The following is a 15,524-nucleotide window of genomic DNA, read 5'->3' on the forward strand; positions in this document are numbered from 1 at the left end:
TCAGCAGACAAGTCTTTTTTAAATTTTTTTTATTGAGACTTTAAAGAAAGAATTCCAGCAGAAGAAATGGCTCCACACGTTAGGTAAAGCAGTGCATCCATTCAAATCTGTTTGCATTCAATTACAATTCTAGTCACAAGTAATTAGGTCGACGTTGGGCCAGAATTTCCAAGCGTGACTTTAGTTTGTGCAGTTTTAGCACTGGATTTCCCAAATGTCTCACTTCTGCACCTACCGCCTCACACGCCAACCCTAATTCTGGTGACATTATTTAACTTCCTGCTCAATAAAAATAAATCAAGACTGAGAGAACTTATAAAAACAAGAAACTTGCCACAAATACAATTCAAAACAAACCTTTACTGAAACTGACCAAACTCACAACCTTCACTACTGGAAGCATAAAATTAAACTTACATTTGTTTTTGTTTTGTTTTGTTTTTTATTTTAAAAGAAAAATACAAACGGAAAAAAAAAAAAAAAAAATAGTGGAGATGGAAGTCGGATACGAACACGAGCAACTTTGAAACCTTTTGTGGTTTTAATTTGAAAATTCAAGTGGGCTTCGTGAACTTAGCGATGGAGACGTTTACGTGGACAGACATTCGAGAAACTGCATGTTGTCATTACAAAAAAAGAAAGGAAAACTTTGAGGTGAGAGGAACAAAAACTACTCGACAGGACGAGGCTTTTCAGACCGTTACGATCTGTAGGGCCAAAACATATTTACACATTCCTTTTTTTTCTCTTAAAAAAAAAAAAAAAAAAAAAAAGACCATCGGCTCATAATAAAAGATTACTGATCAGTTACATTTTATGCTCCAGTCCAGTAGACCACTTTATGTTTGTTTTCCCCATTTGACTGATTAAAAAAAGGTATTGTAGAACAAGACGAAGGATGGATTGGATACAGACAGCCACCAAATTACAGATGTGGTTATTTCGATATACACTCCACTACTGATCAATAACCAGCCTCTCAAATCCAGAAGTAATCTCATGTATTTTGATACTAGAAAAGTGATTCCATATTACAGTTGATATGAGGGTCGGTCGCGATGACAACTAAAGCAAAGAAAGGCTGGAGAACACAAGTGTCAAGGCAGGGACAGTGTTTAACAAGAGGGGAATATAAATGGACACACAGGTGAAAGACAGGAAGAGACTGTGTGTCTTAGTGGATGGTGTTTGGTCATTAGAAGTCCCCCATGTCTCTGTCGTCTGCTCGGCGGGAGTCCGACCTGCCGTTCATCCTGTCTCGCTCCCGTGATCGGTCTCTGGACGAGCGCTCTCGGTCCCTGGATGACCTGCGACATAAAAACACATTACGAACTCAGGGACTCACAAAAAGCACCTGTGTCCAGGTAACATTGCTATCATGAGGACTCGTGTCAGTTTGCTCTGTGAAGCAACAGGCAATCAGCACCCAACGTGTGGATCTTAATCTGCTCGCTTCGGATAGAAAATCAGCCTGGTCATAACGGACAGAATCAATCTTAACGAGGCGGCTTAAACATTTCATCTGAAAAATATGTTTGTTTTTTGTTTTTTTTTTAAAAAAAAAACAAAAAAAAACAAAAAAAGGAGAACAACTCACAAGAAATTAACTGGAGCAGCTTTGAGGAAGTTAAAGTAAGAGTTAGGAGGAAATGTGCCGTGCTTGTGTACTTACTTGTGTCTTGAGCCCTGCTCGTGGCTATGGCTGTGACGGTGTCCACGGCTGCGTGAGCGGGATCGGCTGCGATGCCGCCTCCTCCTCTCCCTGGAGCGAGAACGAGAACGCCGCTTGTCTCGGGATGACGAGCGCGAGCGCCTCCTTCTGCGGTCACGTGAACGGGACCTGATAAGAGCACCAGAGAACACCTTAAAGTTAGAATCGATCTCACTGCTCATTTAGAAAATCTTTCCCCTCCCAATTAGTGTGAAACTGGCGGGAAAAATACGATCTAAACAGATGGGTAAGTTCTCTGCCTTACCTTCTATGCTCTCTGCTTCGTGATCTGGTCCTACAAAAACAGAACAAAAATTAGATTGATGATAAAATGCACACTGAACCTCCACTAATGCCACCAGGATTTATAGAAGTCTGTCCTCACCTTCTCTTCATCTTTTCCTCTTTCTCCCTCTCTTCTCGTCTCTTTAAGCGCTCCTGGTTCCTCTTCTCTTGCTTGTCGACCACAGTTTTCTAATTATTAAAGATGAAAACACACTCTTTAGTGGTGAAACAAAATTGGAAAACATTCAATCACCTGTCCTTTGTCTTTTCTGACAGCATGCATGGTGCTACATACCTTTAGCTGGTCCAGTTTCTCTCTGATCTGGATGAACCCCAGGTGAAGCTTTCCTCCAAAATGGTCAGCCAGACGACGGTCGTTGTCATGGAGTCCTAGATAAGCAGAGCACACCTCACACACCCGGAGCTTCTGCTGCTGAAAGCTGGAGGCTGGCATGGAGTTTCTGTATTCTTCCTGAGGCGGAACAAGAAGGGTAACAAAAGAGAAAGAGAGACATTGAAGGATAAAAGGAATGACAGAAGGAACGAAAACACATCACTGAGCTTTTAAATTCCTTCAAAGCACTCATTACTAACCTCTGCATCCTTCTTCCTGGTGCGGACCTTCTCCACTTCCTGCAGGACCTTCTGAGCTTCATCCACGTTGCCTTCAGCTCCGAGCTGCTCAGCCTTGGCCAGGAGCTTTCCGATTTCCTCATTCAACTCATGCACCTTCTCTGCCTATAACATAGTCAAACCATCACAGCTTAGGTCAGGTTATATGCAGAGCCGAAACATACATACAGGCAAAAATGCATAAAAATAAAAAAAAAGACACGAGCTTCTTGAGATCTTGTGTCATTTACCTTTGCTGCAACCTCAGCACTGATCTCTTCTTGAGTCTCTGCCAGACGCTTCTTGGCCAGTTCTGTCCTTCGATCACAGTCAGCAATGAATGACTCAAGGTGATCCACGGCCTTCAGATGTGAGAAAATGAGTTAATACCCAAAGACTTGCATATCTGACCAAGTAGAAAACTTCAAATCAGACCTAAGATTGATCAAATCTCCATTCTTGAGCTTTAAGTTAAAAAAGAAAGAAAGAAAAATATATCCGCTGAAGCAACAGTCCAGCTTTTAACACTTAAAAACAATTAAATGACAATTTCTCTCGCAAAGCAATCCACAACTTCATCTTATATGAGTTGACCTGCTTTTTAATTAAATTAACTAACAAGTCTACAACCAGCAAACACAATATCTATCGTGGGATATCACTCACATCAAGCTCAAAGAAAAGATCTCTCTCCTTGGAAGCAATTTCATAATCTGCCCGAAGTGCCAGGTCATGGATCTTTGTGCACTCCCCCAGGTCCATACGCTGTCATAAAAACAGAAATTAATTATTTTGCACAGGTTGAAGTTACTAGAAGCAGATATTTTTAGCTTTTTCTCAGTATTGTAGTGGTGATATATTCTTCAGAATCAAATGTGTTTTGTCTATATAGCATTTAAACAGCACCAGAGGACAGATATTGAACCCATCTTCAGTGGCCCACTTACAGTTCCAGACAGGATGTCATGTGGACAGCAGTTGAGAAGGTGACTTTTGCAGACTCGCTCGTCGGTGAACTTCACCCTCTGCCGCGTCTCATCCCCTGAAACAGTCCAGAATAACAACAATGAGGAAGATCTCACATACTTGATAGCAGGGGCGAGGTATCCAGTGCTTTCATATACATTACTGTAAATGCAAAGCATTCATTTGGAAAATATGTGTCAACGTAATTTAATTCAATGACTTTTTGCCCATCTAAAAGAATGAAAAACCAAATCTGATATCACAGACAAAGCTTTTATTACCGTTTCTAAACAAATGTTATTGGTGACAAACAATAGGAGAACAGTGCTTCTGCTGGGCTGTTGCTTGTCTATTTCTGTGTGAAGTTGAAGTAAAACTAAATGTGGTTTCTTTCTGCTTACCTTACCCAAGCCTCAATAAAAACACGGAACTTTAAGAACACCATTTAACTTACTATAAGGCTCAATCTCCACTATTTAATGCAGAGGATCAAAGGATTGTGCTTGTAAGGGTGGAGCACAATGCTAAAATAACAACATGACTGGAGCTTTAAGTAACTAGTGTCAAAAGAGCTATCTTGTATTTGCTGACATTTCACTGCACTGAAACTGACTATGCAGGAAAGATACTTGTTGAGACTGAAGCCAAATGTAAAGCTGTCATGTGAATGTTCCATTCAAATCCTATACAAGTATGAAACATCGAATGAAAATTCAAAACAAAAGGAAAAAAATCCAAGGGAAAAAAGTTGTTTATACACACTGTGATCTGCACCACATACTGTACCCTTCTGCATCTTCAAGACCTCAGCTGCAGAATTTTAAACCCGCTGTAGAAAAGTATAAATGGAAACAGTTTTCTTGCCCATACCTGTAGTAAGAAGTTGGGAGTCATACACAAAGTCAGATTGTAAATTATGTTTTTCAAAGTTTTTTTTTTTGTGTGGACTGCAACAGACTGCTTTCTGAAAAACAGACGTGTAATGGATTGCTCTACGTGTAACAAACTGAATTGCTCGCTGGGACAAAACGCGACAAGACGTCTTAGCTCAAGCTGTGCATCACTACTCCAAGTTGCAAGTCAAGTAATTTCCTATGTACTTGTGTGCCACTGAGGAATTACCAACTTCTGTTTTTGTATGATTAAAAAAATCATATCTACAAATAACTTTCCGGTAGGCAAACATATTGTTTGGATATTAATCATAACAGCTTTAAAAATTATGTGTGACTCACGGCTCGATGAACATGAGGCTTTTCTGCAACTCCTTTGCAGATTGATGTAGGCTGGCAATGATACACTGAACCTTAATGAATAAAATAAAGGGGCCACAATTGTTCAGTTTGTATGCAACAAATGTATGGGAAGAATTTGATATCATCACACATACACCCACAAACTCACAACACAAATTCACTCTTACTGCAGAGATTGAATTATCAGCTTGGTAAAGCTGATCCACGGGGCTGCAATAATATTCAAAATACTGACCGACAGAACCTCTTACTTAATCAACGGCAGGACTGCAGTTTACTGTCATTTTCTACTTGCAGTAATCAGCCCTTAATCTGTTTCACACATTGAAGCCTGTATACACATGGATCAATGGACAGCAACACGTTGGTTTCCGGCAACAAACACGATTTGACACGATTTTAATCTACACAAAGCAATAGAGCTGGTAAGTTTGTTCTGATTAACGTGAATAAACAAGAAACATTAAAAATTCTGTTTAAAAAAAAAAAACCTTGACTACATAACGTTATATACTATTATACTCAGTTCTTTATAAATCATCGTATGTATATACTCTAAAACTTTAGTTTGTCAGATGATTACACCTGTGCTTGAAAGACTACCGCGCAAACTTGATTCTGAACATTTTATTCAACTTATCCATTAACCTGTTAACTTCTCAATTAACAGGTACGATAGGCAACGTCAGGAATGTGCGTCCTTTTATTTACAGACGTGTAAATACTAAGAGTGTTTATCACCTAACTATTTAACAAGGGGTCAACACCAGAGATAACTTGGATATGGTCCAACGTTCGGCGTCATGGCGCCTGACAGTACCGTAACTTCACAATAAACATGAAACGAGCAGCAGCTAACTTAGCTTAAAGGCTAAAAAAAAAATAAAAAGACAAAACTAAACCCATGTAAATACAACATAGGAACAGTTTTTTTCTGACGCCTTGGATCTAATGTTACTGTAATTTAATCAGCCCTCTGCGGTACATCCATTCATGCAGGTCTGTCCATCACACGCCAACACAAGCCAGCCTCAGCAGAGCCTCCATCTTGGCTAGCTAGCTAGCTCAGTTAGCATGCTAAGGCAACTCACCATCCCTCGCTGTTCCCATTAGCTGGTCGAGCAAAGCTCTCATTTGAGCTTGGGCCGACATTATTGTGGATGTTCCGATGATATTTCTATACAGAAATCAAGCGGCTGATAACAGTTCCTCAGTTAGCAGGGTTACTCGAATATTTTATTCATCCAACCATCACCCCTCGAAGCTTTCCTCTACTTCGTAAGCTCGCCAGTTTCCGTCTCAAATTAAGGAAATGACGACACAGCGAATAAGGAACTACAGTTCCGATAGAGCTGCTGCATATCTGCAATCAACCAATCGTAATGCTCAAGGACAAGTCGCTCGACCAACCAGAGCGCACTGAACCCGATACTACAATATGTCCTTTTACCCAAACGTAGCCTCTCAGGTTGAATTATTTTTATAGCCTGTCGGACAATGATATCACCAGTAACGATATTATACAATTTGGATGAGGTTAAATTATATTACCGTTAGAATTAGTTGTTTGGTTTGAGGGTTGAATTTACAAATATTTAAGCCAGGACTACCTGTCAGATAAATTCAGGGTTTAAATAACAACTTCAGCTGTAGGCTTTAGTGATTTGTTTACGCAACTCAAGTTTGTCTGTCGGGCCTGCTGCTGCTTGTTATCAGCCACACCAGTGACCGCAGGGAGCAACAGCAAAGTAAGGAAAAACTTTTCTCCGGTTTGCGTTAATTATGTATGCGTATATATAGATATTTTCACACAGATGACGGGTATCTTTTGCGGTAACGTGACCCATAGCTCAACAAGTTAGCAGATTAGCATAACCAGTTGTCAAACTTTTCTTGACCAATCTAGCCAACAATATCTCTTTCCGATCAGAACAGTTTGAGGACTTGAGGTGATTTTGGCTGATTTGTTTGCTAGGTCTTGGTGGCAACGTCTATTGTTCATATCTTTATAATTTTAGACGTTTTAACTCTTATGATCATAGAGCAATTAACAGGGTGTGTTATCCTTAGCGAGGATGGCAGTCACGAGGTTTGCCACCCTCCCAGTGGTGGTTTTGTGTGGGTGTAGGGGTAGGAGGCTAGTTGAGAAATCTCTGGAGTCATTGCTGGCCCGTCTGAATAGACGCAGATCCACAAAGGGTGATACAGCAGAAATAGCTCGACTGTCACGCTGCTGCCTCCAGTATTTATCTCTGTTTTGTCTGGTTATTTTCATGCATGTAGATCTGTAATCCACTTCACACTGGGACCAGGTGCAGATATATGCCGTGTGCCACAGCAGTTGCATTCACTCTAATGAATTAACTTGATTTTGAGTCAACATAATGTCGAGGCATGGTTTTGCTCTTGTCTCCTCTCTTCTTTCAAGCAGATCTGTGTGCCAGTAATGCATTGAAAAAGCAGCAATGGAGACCACAGACCATACCACTGAGGGCGACCCCCTCAAGAGTGGAGACGAGGGGGTAGAAACACTGACAGCACCGTCAGCAACAGAACTGAAGAAGTCTTGTAATGAAGGCTTGGGTTTTGCTAAACTGACTCACTGGAGAACCGCAGTCTTCTTTCTGTCCGTGTTCCTCTGCCTCATTGTAGTGTTTGCCTTCTCTTTCATCATCCCCTGTCCTGTAAGACCACAGTATCTTGTTACCTGGAACAAGACTTTCTCTGAAGCAGGTGTGTGTCCGTGCATGCGCTTTTCACCCCTTGTGAGAATCCAAACTGTGAGACTTAACTGCAACTTTCTCATTTCCTCTGCGCAGCAACCTATGACTTCCTTGCAGTTGAGCATGCAAGCGATGACAAGGTGAGGGATGTCCTCTTTGTCCTCGAAAACACAATGGGCACGCAGAACAAATCATGTGCTGACCGAGGTATAAAGCGTTTGTCATCTTCATTAAATGAAAAAGACTGTTTGACTGGCTACGAAGTGACTGCGCTGTACTGTTCAGCTGTAATTCAGATGAACACCGTGTGTTTTCCAGGTCTGTCGTCACCGTGTGTGATCATGGTAGCAGTGGATGGCACAGATGGAGAGACCCTGTGGGAGAGGCCGCTGGATCCAAAGTTTTACTGGGCCCAGTGTGGGATGGACAAGGACACAGAGAGAGCCTGGCACTGTCTGCTATCCCATGCTGACAACATCACAGCCATTGACAAATACACAGGTTAGTGACTCGCTGCCCGTCTCCTTGTTGTGTATTATGTACATTATAAAGTATGGTAAGTAATATACAGAAGTTTACTCCTAAAAGAAAGTGTTATCTTAACGAATGGAGAAGCAGTTGAGCACTGTAAATGGTGTAAAGAACCACTGAATCAAGGAATAAGAAAGCCATGTTTTATAAACCTGGTCAAACCGAATGAAAAGCTCTTGGGTGATGTGTTTGATGTCAGGTGATGTGGTTTGGCAGCAGCCGAAGCCTAACGTTCTGCAGAGCTCGTTGCCTGTTCTTAGTGTCCCAGATCTGGATGGGGACAAGGTCAGGGATGTGGTTCTGGTGGCATCTAACAACACACAGGTGAGCTCCAGTCATTTTATTCCTTAAGTTTGTAAAAAGATTTATTTCCTGCCTTGCTTTTTTTAATCTTATGGTACAACTAATGTATTTAGTTTGTTACAACTTGTTTGATAATGGAGTATTTTTGCTCTGCCCCTGGTTATACTGTATATAGATGATGGGAAGTGGCAGTGGAATCATCTTTATATTGAAGCAAATCAGAATCCACTAAAAAAAAATGTCATCGTCACTGATGTCATCTGCAGACTCAGCTGGTGTTGCTCTCAGGGCGGACGGGTGTCCAGATTGGCTCCACTGTGATTCTTGACTCCATGAAGACGAGCGGCCATCTTCTCCATCGCACTAAAGAGGGTTCGTACTACATACTACTGCAAAAAGGTACGTGTCTGAAATCATTCGTCACATAATAATAATAATAATAATAAATAAATAAATATGTGCAGTCAAACGTGTGAAGTGGAAGATTTACAATCCCAGCACAGGGACAGATCCTCCAAAGCTAATTGCATCCATATCCCTGAAAACATGGCGTCTTCCTCGCCCCAAAAGTATGCAGCCTTCCGGTTCAGCCAGGACGTGATATTGGGATTATAGCACACTCCTCATAAGATTAATTTGATGCGTGCTTACTCTAAATATGGCCTTATTTTGGCCAAAGTAGTCAAACAATGGTGTTTACGTGGCAGTGTCTTATTCAGAGTGAGGCCATAGCCACTTATTTATTATGCCAGCTTTGGTTTTGGTTACCCAGGGCTGATACTAGGGCAAGGAACAAACCAATCACCAGTACGGCAAACTGCGTATGTGTACACTTGGATATTTGACATCCGGTGGCAGTAGTGAATAAGTGTGAACTCACTCACAGACACTGGAGTGTATGGACTGGCACTGGGGAGGATTGCTGCCAAGGCCAAAGCCGGGATGGACGCGGGCCTCAAGTCTGACAAAAACTTGGAGGAAAACGCCAGCGCGGAAACTGGCCTCGTCCCCATCTACGAGTAAGAAGTAGCCTGCACTGAGCCCTCCGTTATCACTCCCAGCATATCGGGTCACTGTGACTTTAGCCGAAGCCTTTTGAGGCCGTATGCAAATATTTGTTCTTACTCCATAGGTCTGAGGCAGCGAGTGTGTTGAGAACCAAAGAAACGGACGATTCATCCGACCTGCTGCTTGTGACGGGGACGGGGGTGGCGTTAGTCGATGGAAAAAAGTTACAGCTGCGGTGGAGAGTCAACACCAGCTCAGTCCTCAGGTAACTTGTCTTGGCCCGTTTTTTAAATCTGTCACATGCTCAGTTTCAGATATTAGAAATGAATGCGTGCGCTTGTGTGTCGCCTCTTCGCTGGTTGGCAGCTGTCGCAGGGAAAGGAAGGTTTGTTGTTGCTCATTGTGGGATCGAGGCCAGCCATCCCCGACGAGGCAGAGGCACAAGCTGATAAACAGAAGGCATTTTAACACTTGCATAGTTTTGTTTTGTTGTCTTCAAAATCTCCAAAACATTCTGCTCGGGTATCTAAAATGTAAATATTTGTGGCTTTTCTTGATATCTATCTGAAATATTGTTTTTAGGAGACAAAATGATTCATTGGAAGAAAAAAAAACAACCAACAGTCAATTTACAGCTCTAAACTGAATATAAAACTGTACATTATGTTAATATGTAATGACATGGAGTATGAGTTTGTTGCTATGACGCCAGCGTCTCTTTTCTCTTTCCATACGTCCCAATGACTCAATTCTGTGATTATTTCTGCTTCATATTGATCATCAATCCTGTAAAAGCCTTGGGAGTGCACAGTAAATATAACCGTTTGATGCTATGAGGCATATACCATTTCCTCTATTATTCTTTCAGCCAGCCGTCTTTTGGCTACTTTAACAATGATGACGTCCTTGATGTTGTGGTCGAGGAGGACGTAGGCAACAACACAAAGAGGGTAAGTACACTTTCTGCGTCTCATACGGTGAGGAATTGAGAGGAATTAAAGGTACCGCTGTGTGTCGTCAACGTAGATAATCATCCTGGATGGGAAGTCTGGTGGCGAGCTGTGGGATGTCAACCTTTTGGCTGCTGCCAACTCGCCGAGACCCGCCTCAGTACACACTGCCAACTACTTCTCAGTCTTCATGTTTTGGGGCTCGATGCGTTCAGAATCCAATTCATCCGTAAGCGCACTGCTTCCACCAACACGATGCATTCAACTGTTTGGTTACTCAGAGATTCACAAAGGAAACCTGTTTTTTGGCTTCTCGAACGTCTCTTTTCAGGAATCGTTAACGATGGATCGACGCGCTTACATGCTGCATCCTCTCCATTCTAAAGTTCTCCTCGAGTCCCCTAGTGTGATGGAGCACATTGTAACATTCAGAGGTGCTCTTTACTCTTGTATTTTAAACCCCTTCTGACTGAACATACCAGCACGCTTAAATGGTAACATGCCGCTTACTGATTGGAGGTGCGGTGAAACGCAGCTCTCAGGTATTTTGGTGACTGCGTTTGTTTGCTTTCTTTTATCTTAGCCACACTCATGGAGCGTGGACGCCATGCTGCCTACCTCCTGCTGATGGGTCCTGAACATTACGGAGCTGAAGGCACTGTGGTCCTCAGCAAGCACAAGCTGAAGCAGGACGTCCCTTTTTGCAAAGTACTCCATATTGGCGCTGGCGGGGGTTCAGAAACCAATGACGACATCATAGAGGCCTTCAATCGACTCCGCTTCAGCGACAACTGAAAGGGCCATCTGTAACATATTCAGTACTTCCTCAGATTAGTGTTTTTTTTTTAACTTACCTGGACTTTAAAACCAAAGCTTGAACACTAGTTATGACTTTCCACCTGCTCACCACCAAAGAAAATCCTTCATAGCTAGAAGAACTGAGCTGTCGACTTTATTCAACAAGGCTCTTCCTTTAATCTTTTCTAGCCAAAGTGGGCGTTGCCCGATTTTAGACTTGACCGCACGTATGCTGTCAGAAGTTTAAGAAGCTGCCGTTCGCTGTCAATCACACCACGCAGATTGCTTGTCTCCTGCTGAAAAACCAATAGAGCCTGCCTTGCTGTATTATTTCTTGCACTTTTTAGGTATCGGTGCAATGCTCTCTGAATGTTTAGAGGCTGGGTTATTATTTGGATCTATGCAACAGCGTGCCACACTGTGCTTTAAAGGTAGTGGGCGCATGCTTCTGCAGGGGTTAGTTCAAATGACTATAGCCTTAAAGAAATTGTCTCACAGTGATGGGGCCAGTTCAGCTGGGAAACAGTTGCTGAAACGAATGTAAAGCAGTCAAAAGTTTCGACACACCTGACCGGTTTTTCTAAATCAGTCGGTGTGTTTTGACTGGGATCATATGTACATACTGAAACTTGAAATGCAACAGAACCCCACAAAGTATACACTGAAAGTGACTGTTGTTATGTGAGAGCTGTGTCAAAGTGTTTAGATGTCGGTCTCGTCAGTGATGCTGTTGTCAACAATCAAGACAAATGTTGGTTTTTTTCCTTCCTCCAAGATGCTGTAACTGGTGCAGTCAGTTTCTAGGACATGTCTCAGGCCTCGTCATGGAGTAAAAGAAATCTTCAAGAGGAGATCTTTACCGGAAAAAGCTTTTAATCTGTGACCAAGCCTAAGCCGTGTCTGGGGAAAATGAGGCGCAACGATCGTCAACGCGTATTGATTATACCTTCGCTCTATGCTGAGTCTCAAAGGTTCTTGAGTTATTGCTGTTGGTTTGACAACTTCTTGTAAAGCTGTTTTTTTTCCCCTGTTTTTTTTATTCGGTAAATAAGTGAAAATTAGTTTTTTGGGGTTTTTTTGCTTAACATTAATATATTGATCCTGTGGAGCAGGCCTATATTGTAGCTGATTTTTCTCTGGCTTGAGATAAAATGTTTGACTGTGGACAAATAAACCATTTTAATATAACGACTTTTGTTTTCGTCTCAACATTTTATGTAAAACGCACAAAAAAAAAAAGAAGTTTCCCAAACAAAAAATGCAAAAACGTGTTTTGCTGCCATCTTGTGTATCGAATAAAACAGCAGCTGTCCGGGTTCCATGGATCTGTGGAAGTAAGTCACGTACAGCAGGGGCGGTAGCGTCCGGTTTAAATTGCAGCGCATCATTTTATTAGATTTTTTTTTTTTACAGTGACGCACGACGCCAGACAGATTCCTGCATACATTTCAGGGGTGGGAAGTCTGTCCTTTTAGGGAATATCGGGACAAATCATCTAGCCGGCATTTAGAAATGTACACATGGGATAGAGGGGAAGCTGACAGTCAGCTGGAGGGGCGCAGAGCCACGCGTCTGCACGGAACTGACACATGTGCTGGCGCGTCATCAGTATCCTATAGCGGGAACTTCACTGCGCCGAAGTTTAGATGAAAGTCCATACGGCGACATTGTCCTGTGAATTCTACTGAACAGAAAATAAAGCTAGCATCCCATTTCTTCTTGAAAGGCTGTCCTCCCCCTGCAAATAGTTTAAACATTTCAAAAGCAGAACTTTCTGCGACTCCACAGGAGGAGAAATTCCAAGATTCCTGGGTAGAAAAATGAGCACTTATAGTCGCCTATATAAACTATTACTTCTTCACCGGGGTGTCAAGAGGGGTAAAAGGGCAGTCCGTGTAAACTGCGCAAACCCACGTCTATTGATGATTAACAAAAAAACACCGAGAAATCAAGTACTTCCGCCTTGATGAACAAAATGAACATCTGTGCGCGGAACATGAGCTTAAACTCTTAAAAATAAAGCCACGCTGCTCATGACCGGCTCCATTCCAACCCATAACATTTTTCCATTACCCCCACACATCAGTTCACGCGGACCTGGGTGGAGGTAGTCTGAACTATGCGTGAGTCTCATTTCAATGTGACCTGTGTCCGCCATATCCTTATGATAGGACTGCACGGCTGCAATATCTCCAAACCGGAGCGCGAGCGTGTCGTGCGCGCTGCTTATCAGAAAGACACACTTTAACCGTCCGGTATAAAAGTCACTTTGAGCTCGAGCCAGCGACTGCGACAAAGGTAACGTTCACCTGCATGTCTTTAGAATATATATAGAACAGCCTTTATTGATTCGGAAACCTTACACCCTATCAAATATCAGGATATATGCGTTATGTGAGTAGATGTTACAAATTGCACTGTTGCTGCGTCTGAAAAATGTATGGCTTGGCTGGCAGTATTTGTTTCTTCTTCTTTCCCCCACTAGCCATTTTCGGAGACTGATATATGAACCAATCACCCAGATGGAAATGCGACGAGATAATTAATTGCCTTTTTAATTAAAAGAGAAAGGAAAAGGAAAGTGCTCGAGTGCGGCCTGAGAGGCTGTGCTGTTTCTGTTAATGTCGTTTAATACGCATTTATATGTAACAAAAGTTGGGTCAAATACGTTATGCGGCGTTAGTTTATTCGATAAGTCTACTGTATTTATGTACTTTGTCATGAGCTTTACAGTAACGCTTTATGGAGGGAGTATGTGACGACAGCGCCATATTTCTGCTTTGGGTGCCGCATGCAGCACCCCGAAAATCTCCCCCAAATTAATCCTCTGCGGAACCTGAACATTCCGAAATAGACGTCGATCCTTTCACTGCGCAGCTTACCGACACACCAAGGGCCAAAGATAGAAATCATTACTATATATATAGACATATAGATATACATTTACCGGTCTGCCTCTGCCTGACACACAAACACGACGTTGTTTTTGGACACGGGTGCTGGTAATTAGGACTTTTCTTTTCCATCTCAACGGTATTAATTGACGATATTCTCTTGGCAGAGGTGAAAATGGCTGATGGGATTCAGGAAAAAGTCGAGAATTACCGCACTGCCCCCTTCGATGCCAGATTCCCCAACCAGAACCAGACCAGAAACTGCTGGTCCAACTACCTGGGTAAGAGTTCAGTTCAAAGTTGTGCGAGACACTCATCCGCTGGCCCGGTAACTCTGGAGCTTCTCTGCTGTCAGGTTATTAAAGACGCAATCAAAGTTACAACGCTAACACAGCACACATTAGCTCTTCATTAGTGTTGGGCCCCTTAACTCTAAAGTGGAGCTGATCTAGGTCGAGTTTAATTGAGGGTCACTGAGGTGTTTTTTTTTAATACCCCTTTTGTCTCTCTATTAATAGACTACCACCGCTGCCAGAAAGCCCTGGATGCCAAAGGGGTAGACACCGCCCCTTGTGAGTGGTACAGGAGGGTCTATAAATCTCTATGCCCCTTATCTTGGGTAAATATATCCTATCATTTTTCAACTTTTTATTTTTATTCTTACGAAACAAAGCCACTGTGCAAAAAAAAGTTCAAGTAAGTTCAGGGGTAATGGCCCCCTGCTATCAGTGGGCCAAGTTTGTTTGGAAAGGGGTCAAGAAACTCCATCCTTCCCCCGCATTCCTGAGAGTCTGGCTCAGTCTGGAGAATGAAAACATGGAAATCAGACAGTCTAGACCTAGTACAGAAAATGGATGGATGGGTCACTGTTGTTTTCTTTCTTTGCGCTTATGCTGCCTGTATACATCAAGAAGGGCGGTACTTCCTGTATATTAATTTGGGGGGGGGGGGGGTCAAACAAACAATTAATAGAAAAAATGCTTGTAATCTCTCTCATCCCAGTCAGTAATGTGGTGGAAGGGGTTTTGCTTTTGACAGTGGAGTTATATTCCGATCACCTGCTTTGACAATGATTCATAGAAATATATTTTGAGTCACTTTTTCAATACAAGACACGACTACTTGTCACAAAGTGAGTTTTCCTCTCAAACTTTTGTCCTTTTAGACCCAGAAGTGGGATGACCAGCGAGCAGAGGGGAACTTTCCTGGAAAAATCTAAGTCAGCCCATCTCCAAAGCCGTTTGTCTGCAAAGATGTAATCTTCCCGGCAAAATGTTTGTGGAAGTGGCACTTTTCCACTACTAATGCTCCGTCCCAGGAGCATACATACAACTGAATGGTCATTCCTTACAAATACCACGAAATGTACTGCAGATTCTGCATTAAAAATGTCTCAGGATATATTTATGGAGCTCGTCTGTCTCGCCTGAATTTCCCTTTTTAAGGCATGCGCTGCTTTCCACTAGATAATAATAGATGCACTTTTG

The 15,524-nt window shown here is 42.3% G+C and overlaps 3 protein-coding genes across 12 annotated transcripts in view; 2 read left to right on the forward strand and 1 right to left on the reverse strand.

The window, feature by feature from the left end:
- Positions 1-106: 106 nt before the first annotated feature.
- On the reverse strand, positions 107-6,142 carry luc7l (LUC7-like (S. cerevisiae)). 7 transcript variants are annotated; one of them, XM_072372738.1, is made up of 11 exons: positions 5,922-6,007; positions 4,810-4,880; positions 3,556-3,650; positions 3,275-3,373; positions 2,860-2,970; positions 2,591-2,734; positions 2,292-2,468; positions 2,097-2,185; positions 1,977-2,006; positions 1,673-1,840; positions 107-1,307 (listed from the first exon to the last, which is right to left on the reverse strand). In XM_072372738.1, the coding sequence occupies exons 4-11, from the start codon at positions 3,368-3,370 to the stop codon at positions 1,196-1,198; spliced, it is 927 nt and encodes a 308-aa protein (XP_072228839.1). In that variant the 5' UTR covers positions 3,371-3,373; positions 3,556-3,650; positions 4,810-4,880; positions 5,922-6,007; the 3' UTR covers positions 107-1,195. The 7 variants fall into 7 exon arrangements, with proteins under 7 accessions (XP_072228839.1, XP_072228837.1, XP_072228836.1 ...); XM_072372736.1 differs by lacking the exon at positions 5,922-6,007 and adding an exon at positions 4,337-4,403 and having other exon boundaries at positions 4,810-4,938; XM_072372735.1 differs by lacking the exon at positions 4,810-4,880 and having other exon boundaries at positions 5,922-6,142.
- Positions 6,143-6,303: 161 nt separating this feature from the next.
- Positions 6,304-15,524, forward strand: part of fam234a (family with sequence similarity 234 member A) — a 114,276-nt gene continuing 105,055 nt past the window's right edge. The window contains exons 1-12 of one of the 4 annotated variants that reach the window (XR_011909231.1): positions 6,304-6,578; positions 7,259-7,563; positions 7,650-7,760; positions 7,872-8,054; positions 8,284-8,408; positions 8,654-8,786; positions 9,274-9,406; positions 9,520-9,660; positions 10,264-10,345; positions 10,422-10,574; positions 10,677-10,779; positions 10,929-11,872. Coding sequence is in view for 3 of the 4 variants with exons in the window: in XM_072374066.1 (XP_072230167.1) it covers positions 7,296-7,563; positions 7,650-7,760; positions 7,872-8,054; positions 8,284-8,408; positions 8,654-8,786; positions 9,274-9,406; positions 9,520-9,660; positions 10,264-10,345; positions 10,422-10,574; positions 10,677-10,779; positions 10,929-11,140 (1,644 nt within the window). In the remaining variant the exon portion in view is untranslated. Of the gene's footprint in view, positions 6,579-7,080; positions 7,564-7,649; positions 7,761-7,871; positions 8,055-8,283; positions 8,409-8,653; positions 8,787-9,273; positions 9,407-9,519; positions 9,661-10,263; positions 10,346-10,421; positions 10,575-10,676; positions 10,780-10,928; positions 12,332-15,524 lie in introns of those variants that run through there. The other 3 variants (XM_072374066.1, XM_072374068.1, XM_072374067.1) reach the window with 3 other exon arrangements.
- On the forward strand, positions 13,312-15,448 carry cox6b1 (cytochrome c oxidase subunit 6B1). The gene is made up of 4 exons (XM_072373869.1): positions 13,312-13,441; positions 14,205-14,318; positions 14,556-14,656; positions 15,203-15,448. The coding sequence occupies exons 2-4, from the start codon at positions 14,213-14,215 to the stop codon at positions 15,254-15,256; spliced, it is 261 nt and encodes an 86-aa protein (XP_072229970.1). The 5' UTR covers positions 13,312-13,441; positions 14,205-14,212; the 3' UTR covers positions 15,257-15,448.

This window comes from Leuresthes tenuis, unplaced genomic scaffold, assembly GCF_036924035.1.
Source record: "Leuresthes tenuis unplaced genomic scaffold, fLeuTen1.0.hap1 SCAF_20, whole genome shotgun sequence".
NCBI lineage: Eukaryota > Metazoa > Chordata > Actinopteri > Atheriniformes > Atherinopsidae > Leuresthes > Leuresthes tenuis.